The 12,542-nt window shown below is 37.5% G+C and overlaps 1 protein-coding gene across 1 annotated transcript in view; it reads right to left on the bottom strand.

Annotated features, from left to right (window-relative positions):
• Nucleotides 1-807: 807 nt before the first annotated feature.
• Nucleotides 808-12,542, bottom strand: part of DPY19L4 (dpy-19 like 4) — a 73,395-nt gene continuing 61,660 nt past the window's right edge. Inside the window, exons 15-19 of the mRNA XM_017865191.1 lie at nucleotides 10,514-10,570; nucleotides 9,765-9,831; nucleotides 7,088-7,236; nucleotides 2,289-2,447; nucleotides 808-1,465 (exon numbers count right to left, since the gene is read on the bottom strand). Of these exons, the coding sequence (XP_017720680.1) occupies nucleotides 1,301-1,465; nucleotides 2,289-2,447; nucleotides 7,088-7,236; nucleotides 9,765-9,831; nucleotides 10,514-10,570 (597 nt within the window). The 3' untranslated portion in view covers nucleotides 808-1,300. The remainder of the gene's footprint in view (nucleotides 1,466-2,288; nucleotides 2,448-7,087; nucleotides 7,237-9,764; nucleotides 9,832-10,513; nucleotides 10,571-12,542) is intronic.

Raw genomic sequence — 12,542 nt, 5'->3', positions numbered from 1 at the left:
CTCGCCCGGCTAGGTTTTTGTATTTTTAGTAGAGACGAGGTTTCACCGTGTTAGCCAGGATGGTCTCGATCTCCTGCCCTCGTGATCCGCCCATCTCGGCCTCCCAAAGTGCTGGGATTACAGGCTTGAGCCACCGCGCCCGGCCTATCCTGAAACTCTTAATAAGGCCAAATCAACGTTTTAAAATTTTCTCTTAATAAATGATTAAAAATATAAAAATACTTAAAGGAACATAGCATTTAGACTGTGAAACTGTGTTGTAAATGTTATTACAGTTGTCATTTTTTCTTGATGTTGAAGACTGCATCACAGTTTCATAAATAACATTGCTTGTGTTTTATAACATATCTGCATGCAGAGGTACGTTTAACAACATCTGCATGTATCCCCAGAAACTGTTGCTCATTTTAGAACACATATTTTTATTCTGATAATGATTTAATTTTTTACTTAGTACTTCAGTAGAAAATGTGAATAGATTGTATGCCCCATATCAGTATTTAAAAAAAAAACCTGAACAACATTCTTTTAAATGTCCATTAAAAAAATATATGTAACAGTTATTGTTTTATCATGATTAGATTGGTATCAAATTAATAGGCATAAGTGAAATAGCTAATCATTTACGAGTCATTTAAAAAATGCAATAACATCATGCACTATGTATTACTAAGAAAGTGCTCACTTATACAAGCAGCGGATGAGAAGAGTATCATGAAAATGCTAGATATATCTTTATGTACATCCTTAAAAATCACTTTCCTTTATATAATTTCCATTTTAATTTAAATGCCACATATCTTCAGCTAACATTTAAATTAGTTTTTATTGTAAAACTTCAGTTGTTATACATCATAAAATACCTTCAGAAACTTGCTTGAAGGTAGGAATAATTCTTTCCTTCTATTAAATAATTATATCACATTAAGTATTTATTAAATGTTATGTTTGAGAAATGTATTCTGACCTAGAACATATTCAAATTCAAGATCAATATTATAATGGAAGGAAGATTTTATGGGGAAAATGTTGCAATCAGTAAAAGTGTTAAAGACCATGTAACAGTAAGGAAGATACCTGTCTGGAATATTGCAGAGTGGTATACATCACATTTAATCAAAGGAGAGTAATGCTTGATCTTCTATTTCCCACAGAACTCTGGATCCAGTTAAGAGCAGAAGGGGGAAAGAAGCAGCAATATTTCAAATGTCCATACTCTGATCTGCAAAAGACACCGAGTAGGTAGAAGAAAACTGCGTTTTACTTCAGGTAGTCTTTGAAATGAAGGCTCTGTTATTTTTCAAGACTGGAAGGATATCACAGTGTTGATTTTATATACAAAGTAGGATCTGTTCCAGTATACTCTAGTGAAATAATTCACATATGGAGAATAGTTAATTTTGACCTCATGACAAAATCGCCCATACTTTGAGTAGGTTAGCTTGTCACCTTCTTCACAAACCATCTATTAAAAGACATAAAACATAATATTAAAAAGCTTATTAAGCTTATAGCAGAAATGCAATCAATATACAAACGACTATTATTTATATGAAAAAACACATTACTGCTAAACATTGTCTATAAAACATCTCACTGTTAGCAAACAGAAGCCTCTTCATAAGTGAGTCACCATGCCCACTATACTCCTGAACTTTCCATTGACACTGAGAAACCAGTATGAAGGCTTCCAATTTTTAAAAGATTTAATCCTAAAATTTAGAAGGCAATATTTCCATAATCCATTATCACTGCTCGGAAGAACCTTATCATGCATCCTACCAAGGCTGACGTTTTCTTTTGTATGTTGAAAAAATACTTCGAACTACTTTTAATAAGCTGTCCCCATTATTACATAACTCAATTATATTCTTAGTTAAGTTCCAAAAATAAAGTTTAAAGATTACGAGTTTGCCGGGCGCGGTGGCTCAAGCCTATAATCCCAGCACTTTGGGAGGCCGAGATGGGCGGATCACGAGGTCAGGAGATCGAGACCATCCTGGCTAACCCAGTGAAACCCCGTCTCTACAAAAAAAAAAACACAAAAAACTAGCCGGGCGAGGTGGCAGGCGCCTGTAGTCCCAGCTACTTGGGAGGCTGAGGCAGGAGAATGGCCTAAACTCGGGAGGCGGAGCTTGCAGTGAGCTGAGATCCGGCCACTGCACTGCAGCCTGGGCGACAGAGCGAGGCTCCGTCTCAAAAAAAAAAAAAAAAAAAAAGATTACGAGTTTAAGTAAAATCATTTTTCTAAAATAAATAAATAAATAACTTTCCAAATGGTTACTTACATGGCCATTTGCAATGTCTAATAAATCTTTAACCCTACAGCCTCTCATGGTTCCCACCTCATTGCAGATAGCATCCTCTACAATTAGGTAATTAGCCTTGTAAGATGTCAGTATTTTATAAATATCCTCAGCAGATCGCTTTGAATAGATTTGGTAGATCTGAAAGAATACAATTAAAATAAATTTTAAAGGACATTTAAAACTTCAGTAAATTGAAACCATACATCGAGCATCTACTGTGTTCTCAGTGCTGAATATTACATATGAAAAATATATTTATTTTTATAAATAAATATAAATATTCATTTATATATTTATCAAAACTCATGTTTGGATTATGTCGTGCTTTTTACCATAATTTTGCTGAACTTATTAGATAATAAGCTCTGGATCTTATTAGATAATAAAGCTTCTCAGTCTTTCTGAAATGTTAATATTGGATCAACTCTTGTTATCCTTCAAAAAGTAATAAAATCACAAATATTAGGCCCATAGTATCATATACTATTTGTCCTGAAAATACTGAGATTTGAAATCTAGAATGAATAAGATTCCAATCTATTTGCAGAATATCCAGTAGCTGCCTCCTACCTGTCACCACAGCTGCCTAGCTAGTACCCTCAGTTCCCATGCCAACTGACATGCTAGGAATACCTACTTTCAACATTCTGTGGCACACAGAATGGTAATACATCAAGAGGAAGTGTCTCTCTCATTTCACACTAAATACGTTTCAGTGGGAATGGTTCTATCCTATCCAGCCTATACCTATTGATAGTTATTTACAATTTTATTTATTTTTNAAAAAAAAAAAAAAAAAAAAAAAACATTTCTACGCAATTGTAGTAACATTACTGATAGCCTAGAGCAGAGTTTCTCAACCTTAGCACTATTCACATTTTTTTTTTTTTTTTTTGAGACGGAGTCTTGCTCTGTCGCCCAGGCTGGAGTGCAGTGGCTGATCTCAGCTCACTGCAAGCTCCGCCTCCCGGGTTCACGCCATTCTCCTGCCTCAGCCTCCCGAGTAGCTGGAACTACAGGCGCCCGCCACCACGTCCGGCTAATTTTTTGTATTTTTTTAGTAGAGACGGGGTTTCACCGTGTTAGCAAGGATGGTCTCGACCTCCTGCCCTCATGATCCGCCCGTCTTGGCCTCCCAAAATGCTGGGATTACGGGCTTGAGCCACGGCACCCGGCCTGCACTATTCACATTTTAGGCCAGATCATTCTTTGTTGGGACAGGAGAGAGGATGTTCTCTGCAATGTAGATCAGCATTCCTGGTCTCTACTCGCAAGATGCCCATAGAACCCCTCTTCCTGTTATGACATTGCAACAATCAAAAATGTCTCCAGACACTGCCAAATGTCCCCTCAGGGAACAATCGTCCCAGGTTAGGAATCACTGGCCCAGGGGATTATACAAAGATTAGCCACATATTACGAATTAGAGACTCTGTCTAATTTAACTGATATGGTCAGCCAGGTGCGGTGTCTCACGCCTATAATCCCAGCACTTTGGGAGACCCAGGCAGGCAGATCAATTGAGGTCAGGAGTTTGAGGCCAGCCTGGCCAACACGGCAAAACCCCCTATCTACTAAAAATATGAAAATTAGCTGGGCACGGTGGCATGAACCACTAGTCCTAGCTACTTGGGAGTCTGAGGCAGGAGAATCGCTTAAACCTGGGAGATGGAGGTTGCAGTGAGCCGAGATCACGTCACTGTACTCCAGCCTTTATGAAATTCTCTAAAACTGAAAAACAGAATATTGGGAACTCAGGTTCAGTTCATCATTGCTTTCAGATATGAAGTTACCACTTAAATTCATACCATACAAGAGCGAGACTCCAACTCAAAAAATAAAATAATTAAAAATATAAATAAATAAATAAATGGCCGGGCATGGTAGCTCACGCCTGTAATCCTAGCACTTTGGGAGGCAGACGTAGGCAGACTGCCTGAGCTCAGGAGTTCAAGACCAACCTGGGCAACATGGTGAAACACTGTCTCTACTAAAATATAAAATATTAGCCAGGCGTGGTGGTGTGCGCCTGTAGTCCCAGCTATTCGGGAGGTTGAGGCAGGAGAACTGTTTGAACCTGGGAGGCAGAGGCTGCAGTGAGCCAAGATTGCGCCACTGCACTCCAGCCTGAGCGAGACTCATCTCCAAAATTAAAAAAAAAAAAAATTGTAATTAAAAATAAACGATATGGTCTCATTTATGAAGTTCAGTTTGGATTTTAGCTTAACAACAAGTTTACTTAATACCTGCTATGTGCTATATACCGTAGAGAAAGAAAAAAGTTTGAAAAACCGTGGTTACTTTTTCTCATAGACAAGTTACATAAAACTTAAAACTCTAAAATGTTTAAATTAAATTAGAACCTAACTAGAACTCTGACCTAATTACAAGTAACTCTGAAATACCATATTAGAAAAGACCAATCAAAAGAAAACAAAGTCACAGAGTTTGTTGTTTTAAATCCACAAAAAATAAAATTCGGGAATATGCTGTCTATATTTTGCCTAAGCAGCTCTATGTTTTGGAAGTGCAGCAAATACTCATCAGAGACGGCTGCTGTCTCTCAAGGAGTCATTCTCAGGTAGATCTCCCCATCTCTATCTCTCCCCTGCCTGCTTCAATCTGTTCTTTCTGCCATGACCAGAATTACGTCTTCAAAGCAGATCTAATCATTCCACTGCCAGGTTTACTAAAAGTCATGTCTCTTAACTGCCTCAAGGATAAATCTACGTTTTTCAGCATGATATTCCAGGTCTGTCAGAATTCAGCCTCATTTTCTTTTCCAGTTTCAAGACTATACAAATTCCTTAGCTCATGTTACTTTTTCAGCCTGGAATCATATATATTTCTTTTCCAAACAAGTTTCTAATCATCCTTCAAAGCCCAGGTTGAGGGACTGCCTTTTATGACAACTTCTTAGATTTTTTTTTTTTTTTTTGAGACGGAGTCTTGCTCTGTCGCCCGGGCTGGAGTGCAGTGGCCGGACCTCAGCTCACTGCAAGCTCCGCCTCCTGGGTTCACGCCATTCTCCTGCCTCAGCCTCCGAAGTAGCTGGGACTACAGGCGCCTGCCACCTCGCCCGGCTAGTTTTTTGTATTTTAGTAGAGACGGGGTTTCACCATGTTAGCCAGGATGGTCTCGATCTCCTGACCTCGTGATCCGCCTGTCTCAGCCTCCCAAAGTGCTGGGATTACAGGCGTGAGCCACCGCGCCCAGCCAACTTCTTAGATTTTTGTAGGCAGAATTGTTTGACTATTCCTGCTTTTTTACTCCTCTTTGTACGTTGTGTGTGTCCATGTGTATGTGTATGCATGCAACGATCACTTAATAGTACAGAGTAATAACATAATAGCTAACTTTAAAATTTTACTGTGTTTCAGGCATTGTACATTATCTCATTTAATTCTCACAAGTAGGAGGTGAGAACTATTATTCTCACCTAATCTCCAGATTTAGTAACTCGCTCAAGGTCACAAAGCTGATACACAGCACAGCTAGCATTTGGGTTCAGGTAGTCTGATTCCTGAGTCTGCATTCTTAATCTCTATATTACTGTATTTCTTCCTTAACTTAGAATATGCTTAAAAACTGTATGAAATTATCTAAAATTGAAAAACAGAGTATTGGGAACTCAGGTTCAGTTCATCATTGCTTTCAGATATGAAGTTACCATTTAAAGCCATATCAAACATTCAAAATAATATATTATCTAAACTATAATTAGATACCATTCTAATGTTATACTGAGTCAATGACTGCCCATTTATTAAAAAATAAATCAGTGTTTTATAAGCAATAATAGAACTTTAGCTGAGAAAGACAAAGTGTAGTACCAAGACATTAATTGACAGTCTTCTTTTAAAAATTGGATTGAGGGCTGGGCACAGTGACTCACGCCTGTAATCCCAGCATTTTGGGAAGCCAAGGCAGGTGGATCACCTGAGGTCAGGAGTTCGCCACCAGCCTGACCAATATGGTGAAACCCTGTCTCTACTAAAAAATACAAAAATTAACTGGTCATGGTGGCGGATGCCTGTAATTCCAGCTACTCGGGAGACTGAGGCAGAAGAATCACTTGAATCAGGAGGCAGAGGTTGTAGTGAGCCGAGATCGCACCATTGCACTCCAGCCTGGGTGACAGAGCAAGACTCTGTCTCAAAAAAAAATAAAAAATAAAAAATAAAATAAAAATTTGATTGAGAACAGTATTTTAAAAAGAATGTTAGCCAGCTGTGGTGGCGCATGCCTGTAATCCCAGCTACTCAGCAGGCAGAGGCAGGAGAATCGCTTGAACCAAGGAAGCGGAGGTTGCAGTGAGCCAAGATTGTGACACTGTACTTCAGCCTGGGTGAATTAAAAAAATGTTAGCCGGCTGTGGTGGTGGGTGCCTATAATCCTAGCTACTCAAGAGGCTGAGGCAGGAGAATCGCTTGAACCCAGGAAGGGGAGGTTGCAGTGAGCTGAGATTGCACAACTGTATTCCAGCCTGGGTAAAATATTACACATTAGGTCCCTTGACACTTTGTGAAACATTAGGTATTTTTCTTAGAAACATATCAATATTATTCATAAAACAAAGAACTTAATATTTTAATTTTGGGTCTCTTCTTGGTTAAATGTATTATTAATTACACAGGTTTTCCGAAACGGAAGTTAATTAACTCTTTTAAAATTGTTTGGACTCTTCTAGCTACCTAGAAGCATACGTATACTGCAGACTATGCTAAAATACAAAGTGCTGGAAAAGAGATCCAAATGTAGAATTCAAAATGCCTTACATTTTCATTTCTCTTGAGAAGATCATCATCATTGTAAAGAGGCAAACTTGTCACCATCCATCCAGTGCATAATTTAATCGTACCCATTAACTGTGGACTCCCTGCAAACACAGCTGCAACTGGAGCTTGCCTTCTGCAAAGAAACATAAAGATTTGCACACTGAAAAGGCGAGTATACTATTTAGATCACTGATCTATATCAACTCTGAAACACCAGAAAACTTACAATGTTTATACATTTAAATTTCAATGTCAGTTTTCATTTCATTTCATTTATGGATTCATTAAAAAAAAAAAGGGCACCTAACTATGCACCAGACACTTGTGCTGAAGATACAGAAACTTTTCTAAAAGAGGGAGCAGGGGAAGGCAATAAGAAGTAAACATATATATTGGGTGGTGATAATATGATTAAAAATAATGCAGAGTAAGGGGACAGTAACCAGAATATATTATTTTAGATAAGGTGGCTAGTTCTGTGGTGATACTGTGAATTCTCAACTCCATCTTTTGCAAATTAACTACGTACAACCCAGCTTCTTCCTAATCCACCTCTCCTTCTGCTCCTTCTCTGTTTTTACCCATGTGTCTGTCTCCAGGTGGAAAATATAGGACTTCTCCACTCTGAATCATTATCCCAAGTCCCAGACAGATGCTACTTGCAAGGTGGAAAACCTACAAGCAGGTCCCAAAGGGCTGTTCTAATACATTCACTTATTTATTCACTGTCTGAATTTAACATTAAGCACCTCCCTCTATGTGCTAGGGATAGTGCCAGGCTATCGAAAGAAAGAGATGGCATATGTGGCCATAGTCCTCAATAGTGAGGAAGCAGATATAAAACACAGTAATTGTACCCAGTAACATAAATGTTCAATAGGTAATTGTTTGGGCCTTTGCTGTCTTTGAAAATACTGTGGTAAATCATACAGAGATGTAACTTCCTCTTTTGTTAATGACAACACAAGGCAGTATTCAACAATAGCAAATAGAATTCACAAAAAGTATTAATGGGCAATAGTTAAGGATGATCTAAAGAAAACTATTTTTATAAAATAGAAGATATGTTATAGTAACAAGACATTATAATAAAACCTATTCTTGTTTCTGTATACCTATTCTATAAATCAATTTAAAATTTCTAGAAACACTTTTGTCTTTTTTCCCATATTTTCTGGTCTTTTTTGATAGTATTTCATCACTTTTTCATGTCTTATCTTCTTTTATGTCTTTAATAAATTTCAATGTAGTTATTTCGTAGTCTCCATCCATGGAATAGACTGGTTACAAAAATGGCCACAATAATTCCTCTCCCTATGGTCACAGTCTTGGAGGGAACGCTAGTCATCATCATGTGACTTGCTTTGGCCAATAGGACAATAGTAAGCACCGTGTAAGCAGTGACTTAAAACATGCTTGACATTGAGAATTGCCCTCTCTTGCTGCTCTTGGGAATTCTACAACTACCACCTTGTAAACAAGCCCAAGCTAACCCGCTAGATGATGAGAGATAGAGGGCCAAGTCAGTTTGATCCCCTCAGCTGACACAGAGCCAACCCTAGACTTGTGACAGAGACCCTGCCAGACTATCCAGTCCCAGTGAAGCTGGCCCAGACCAAAAGAATCCTCCCCAGCCCCCTAACCCTGCTAATTCTCAAGACGGTGTGGAATAACCCATGTTTATTGTTTGTAGGCCACTAAGTTTTGTGGCATTCTGTTATGCAGCAAACCCTAAATGATGATACAAATTTTATTATCAGAAATAGCTAGAGGTCTAATTCTGCTGTTTATCACAAGCTTCATTGAACTGCTTATGTGTTTTATAATTTTAGAGCTTACCTTCATGAAACTTTACTTATGGAATCCTGTATAACATGGGTTGAAGATGTGTCACACATTCCAGACCAACTCCAAACCACTTTTAACGCTAATTTTTTAATTTGGGGTTTCTTAGATTAGACAAGCATAATTTCAAATTACACTAGACAAGTATAATTTCAAACTATAAATCCACATGAATTCAGATCCATTGCTATAAATTGAGAGGGGAGAATTTTTCTGACCAAGAGATGAATGCGAGAGAGACATGCTTTCTTATCTTCTTTCTCTACTGCTTGGTATCTTGCTATTCCATCCTTCCACTGACTAGGTATTTGTTCTTCTATCCTTTCACTGTCAGTGTAGCCTTCTGAGGGTCCCTGAGTTACGTATGTGTGTGTTGGGGGGGTTCTCAATTCCAATTCCCTGCTTCCATAGGCCTAAGACCACATCTCCTGTCCTGTGTGGGCATTAAAATCTAAAACCCCTGGTTATCAGAGCTAGTAATCCACTGACAATTCACCTCCAACACAGGGCAGAATAAGCATCCCCTTGACTCTCTAAATAAAAGGATAGCTCTTCTTTTTTTATCCCATATTTCTAAGTGTTTGACAATGGCAGTTTCAAATCTCATACCAACCAATGCTATATTTTCAAGCCCATGGAGATGAGCAGAAAATTAGAATCACTAAGTCCAACAAAACCTAAATATCCCTAAAACTCCTGAGTTTGATGAAAAAATTTGGAGAAGTATTAATTTATTATTTCCTGTGAATTCATTAGATAGCATGCAGTGATTAATTAATAGCTTAATAATAGTCTTGGGCACTTCAATCCTTACTTTATCCCAGGTCATAAAGTTCCACTGTATCTGGGTCATAGAATTCCTGTAGTTCCATTAATTCTGTCATTAATCTTGGAAAAAACTTAAAATGCAAAAAAAAAAAAAAAAAACCCAAGAGGTGTATGTCAGTAATTAAAAGTTTAAAACGTTCCACAGTATTTCAAAAAGACTAACAGGACTACTTAAGGCAATATGATATTACAACACCTTTTGCATGGAAAAAATGTCATGATGGATCTCTTTTCTCTTTGCTTTCCTTCAATGGCCTGCTTATTTTTCTCAATCCAAATAATCTATTTTATGGTTAATTCACTGCTTTGACTCAATAAATAATTTTGTCATTACCAAACAATAATAAATTGATCATCAGTTGTATCTTTCAGGCACACACATAATAAATAAATAAATAAATTTTCAGTTCCAATAATTTGCAGAATTTATATCATTTCATAGATGATAAAGTTTTGGAGTTACCACAATGTGTTTTAATATTAATTCCTATTTACTCAGCAATTTCCTTTGCCAATTATAAACTGAATTAACACTAGCATTAGACTGCAGAAAATAGCATCAGGTGGCATTCTAGAAATGTTTTAGCCCTTCTACAATGCTCCTAACAACAAAAAAAATTAAGCATTACAAGAATATTACATTTTATTTTGTTAGGATAGTGTCTCAACATGTTTCCTACCTACACATATAAATTTATCACTACCCTTGTAGATAAAGTACATTTTATTAATATAAAAATCTAATTTTTTTACCTCTTTCCATAAGCTGAGACCTATTATAGTAGGCACAGCCATGCTCAGAATAAGAGCCTAAAATATGAAAGCAAAAAGGATTACAGATAAATACATTTCAGAACACATGTTAGAGGTAATAGACACTACTCTATGATCAATCATATATCTCTATAGTTATACAAAATTTCAAAAAAAATGAAGTCAACATAGAACCTAGTTCACAGAATAAGACGGGTGAAAACTAATGACTTTCAAAGATATTAACTTGGAAGTAAAGTGAGACATAAACATTTACTATAAAAATTTAACACAGAACATTAAAAAGGTAATGCTCATAATTTGAAATGGCAAGTCGGTATTTGAAAAATTTGCCAGAAATCTATGCTATACAGATCTTACAAAGGATAGTACACTACTACATGAAAAGCTATCAACAAAAAAGACAATGAATTAACACAAAAAAATAACTAATATACATTAGTACACTAGTCTGTTAAAATAAGAATGCATAAACTCTCCTCGAAATAAGACTGGCAAAATACAACATGAATATTATTAAAGATAATGTATCATCATCCTGCTATAATAAAACCTGTTCTGCCTACTGTCCCCATGTCTTTTAGTGACCATATGATCCACCAGAAACCCAGGAAACATCTAAGATATCTCCCTCTTCCTCATTTCCCCATACTTAATAAGCAGTGAGGCTTACTGATCTTCTGACTACTTTTTTCATTCCAATCTGGCATACTACTAATCGAATGGGCTTTGGAGTCAGAAAAACCTGGGTGTGGCTGGGTGCGGTAGCTCACGCCTATAATTCCAGAACTTAGGGGGCCAAGGTGGGAGGATTGCTTGAGTCCAGGAGTTTGAGACCAGCCTGGGCAACATAGAGAGATCCTGTCTCTACAAAAAAAAAATGTTTTAATTAGCTGGGCATGGTGGCATGTGCCTGAAGTCCCAGCTACTCAGGAGGATGAGGAAGGAGGATTGCTTAAGCCCAGGAGTTTAAGGCTACAGTGAACCATGACTGTGCCAGTGCACTCCAGCCTGGGAGAGTCAGACTCTGTCTCAAAAAAAAAAAAAAAAAAAGAGAAAAGAAAATCCTGGGCGTGAATCATGATTTCCATACTTAGAAGCTTGGCAATCTCAAGCAAGTTATTTAACCAATTAAAGCCTTGTTTTTATCTATAAAACAGAGAAAATCTAGGACTGAATAGCATGTGAAATGCTTCAAACAGTACCTGACATAATGAACATTCAATAAATTGAAGCTTCAATTACTTCTATCCACTCTGCCTCCTCTGTGACTGAAGTTTGTTGCCTGTGGACTATCCTTCACAGAATTGTTAAGAGTGAGCAAATAAAAAATACAAGTCTGACTCTCTCGCTTTCCATGAGGCGTACACATCCCAATTCCTTCCCACTGCGGACGGCATGAGAGCCAGCTCCGCAGCATGACACTTAGGGACCCCATGGCCTCACCTTCCTCCATTTCTGTAGTCTCATTTCTTGACCACCCCTACCTACCTCACACTTTGTGTGCCAAGAAAACTAAATATATTGTGCCTTTTTCCCAGTCCCTTTGATTACATCATGTTCTTTGCCTACCTCTGTGTCTATTCCTTCTACCATGAATATCCTCTCTTTCCCCTTCATTTGCCTAATAACTAAATATCTTTCCAATCTCAGATTGGAAAGCCTTATTTGAGTGCCTAAAAAAAAAGAAAAACAGAATTAAGTAGCCCTTCCCTGTGTTCTAAAAGAACCCTATGAAAAGTTCTTTTTGTTTTTTAGGAGGCAGGACGGGGAGAGAAGGAAGAGCTGGCAGGTTGGAGAAAGTGGAAGCGGAGGGAGCAGGGGACAGAGGGTCGAATTCTTATTATCTGTTTTTACGCCCAGAGATTATAATCCACTTGATGAAATTAACTACGCTATAATTACCTTTGTATCCCAAGCACACAGCAGGCAGAATGGAATGTTCCATTCATATAGAAAATATACCATAGTTCTAAATTAAACCAAGAAAGATATTATAAAATTAATT

This window comes from Rhinopithecus bieti, unplaced genomic scaffold (genome assembly GCF_001698545.2).
Source record: "Rhinopithecus bieti isolate Rb0 unplaced genomic scaffold, ASM169854v2 scaffold_82287, whole genome shotgun sequence".
Classification (NCBI taxonomy): Eukaryota; Metazoa; Chordata; class Mammalia; order Primates; family Cercopithecidae; genus Rhinopithecus; species Rhinopithecus bieti.
The sequence above is the reverse complement of the archived record's forward strand: the minus strand, read 5'-3'. Positions and strand labels throughout refer to the sequence as shown.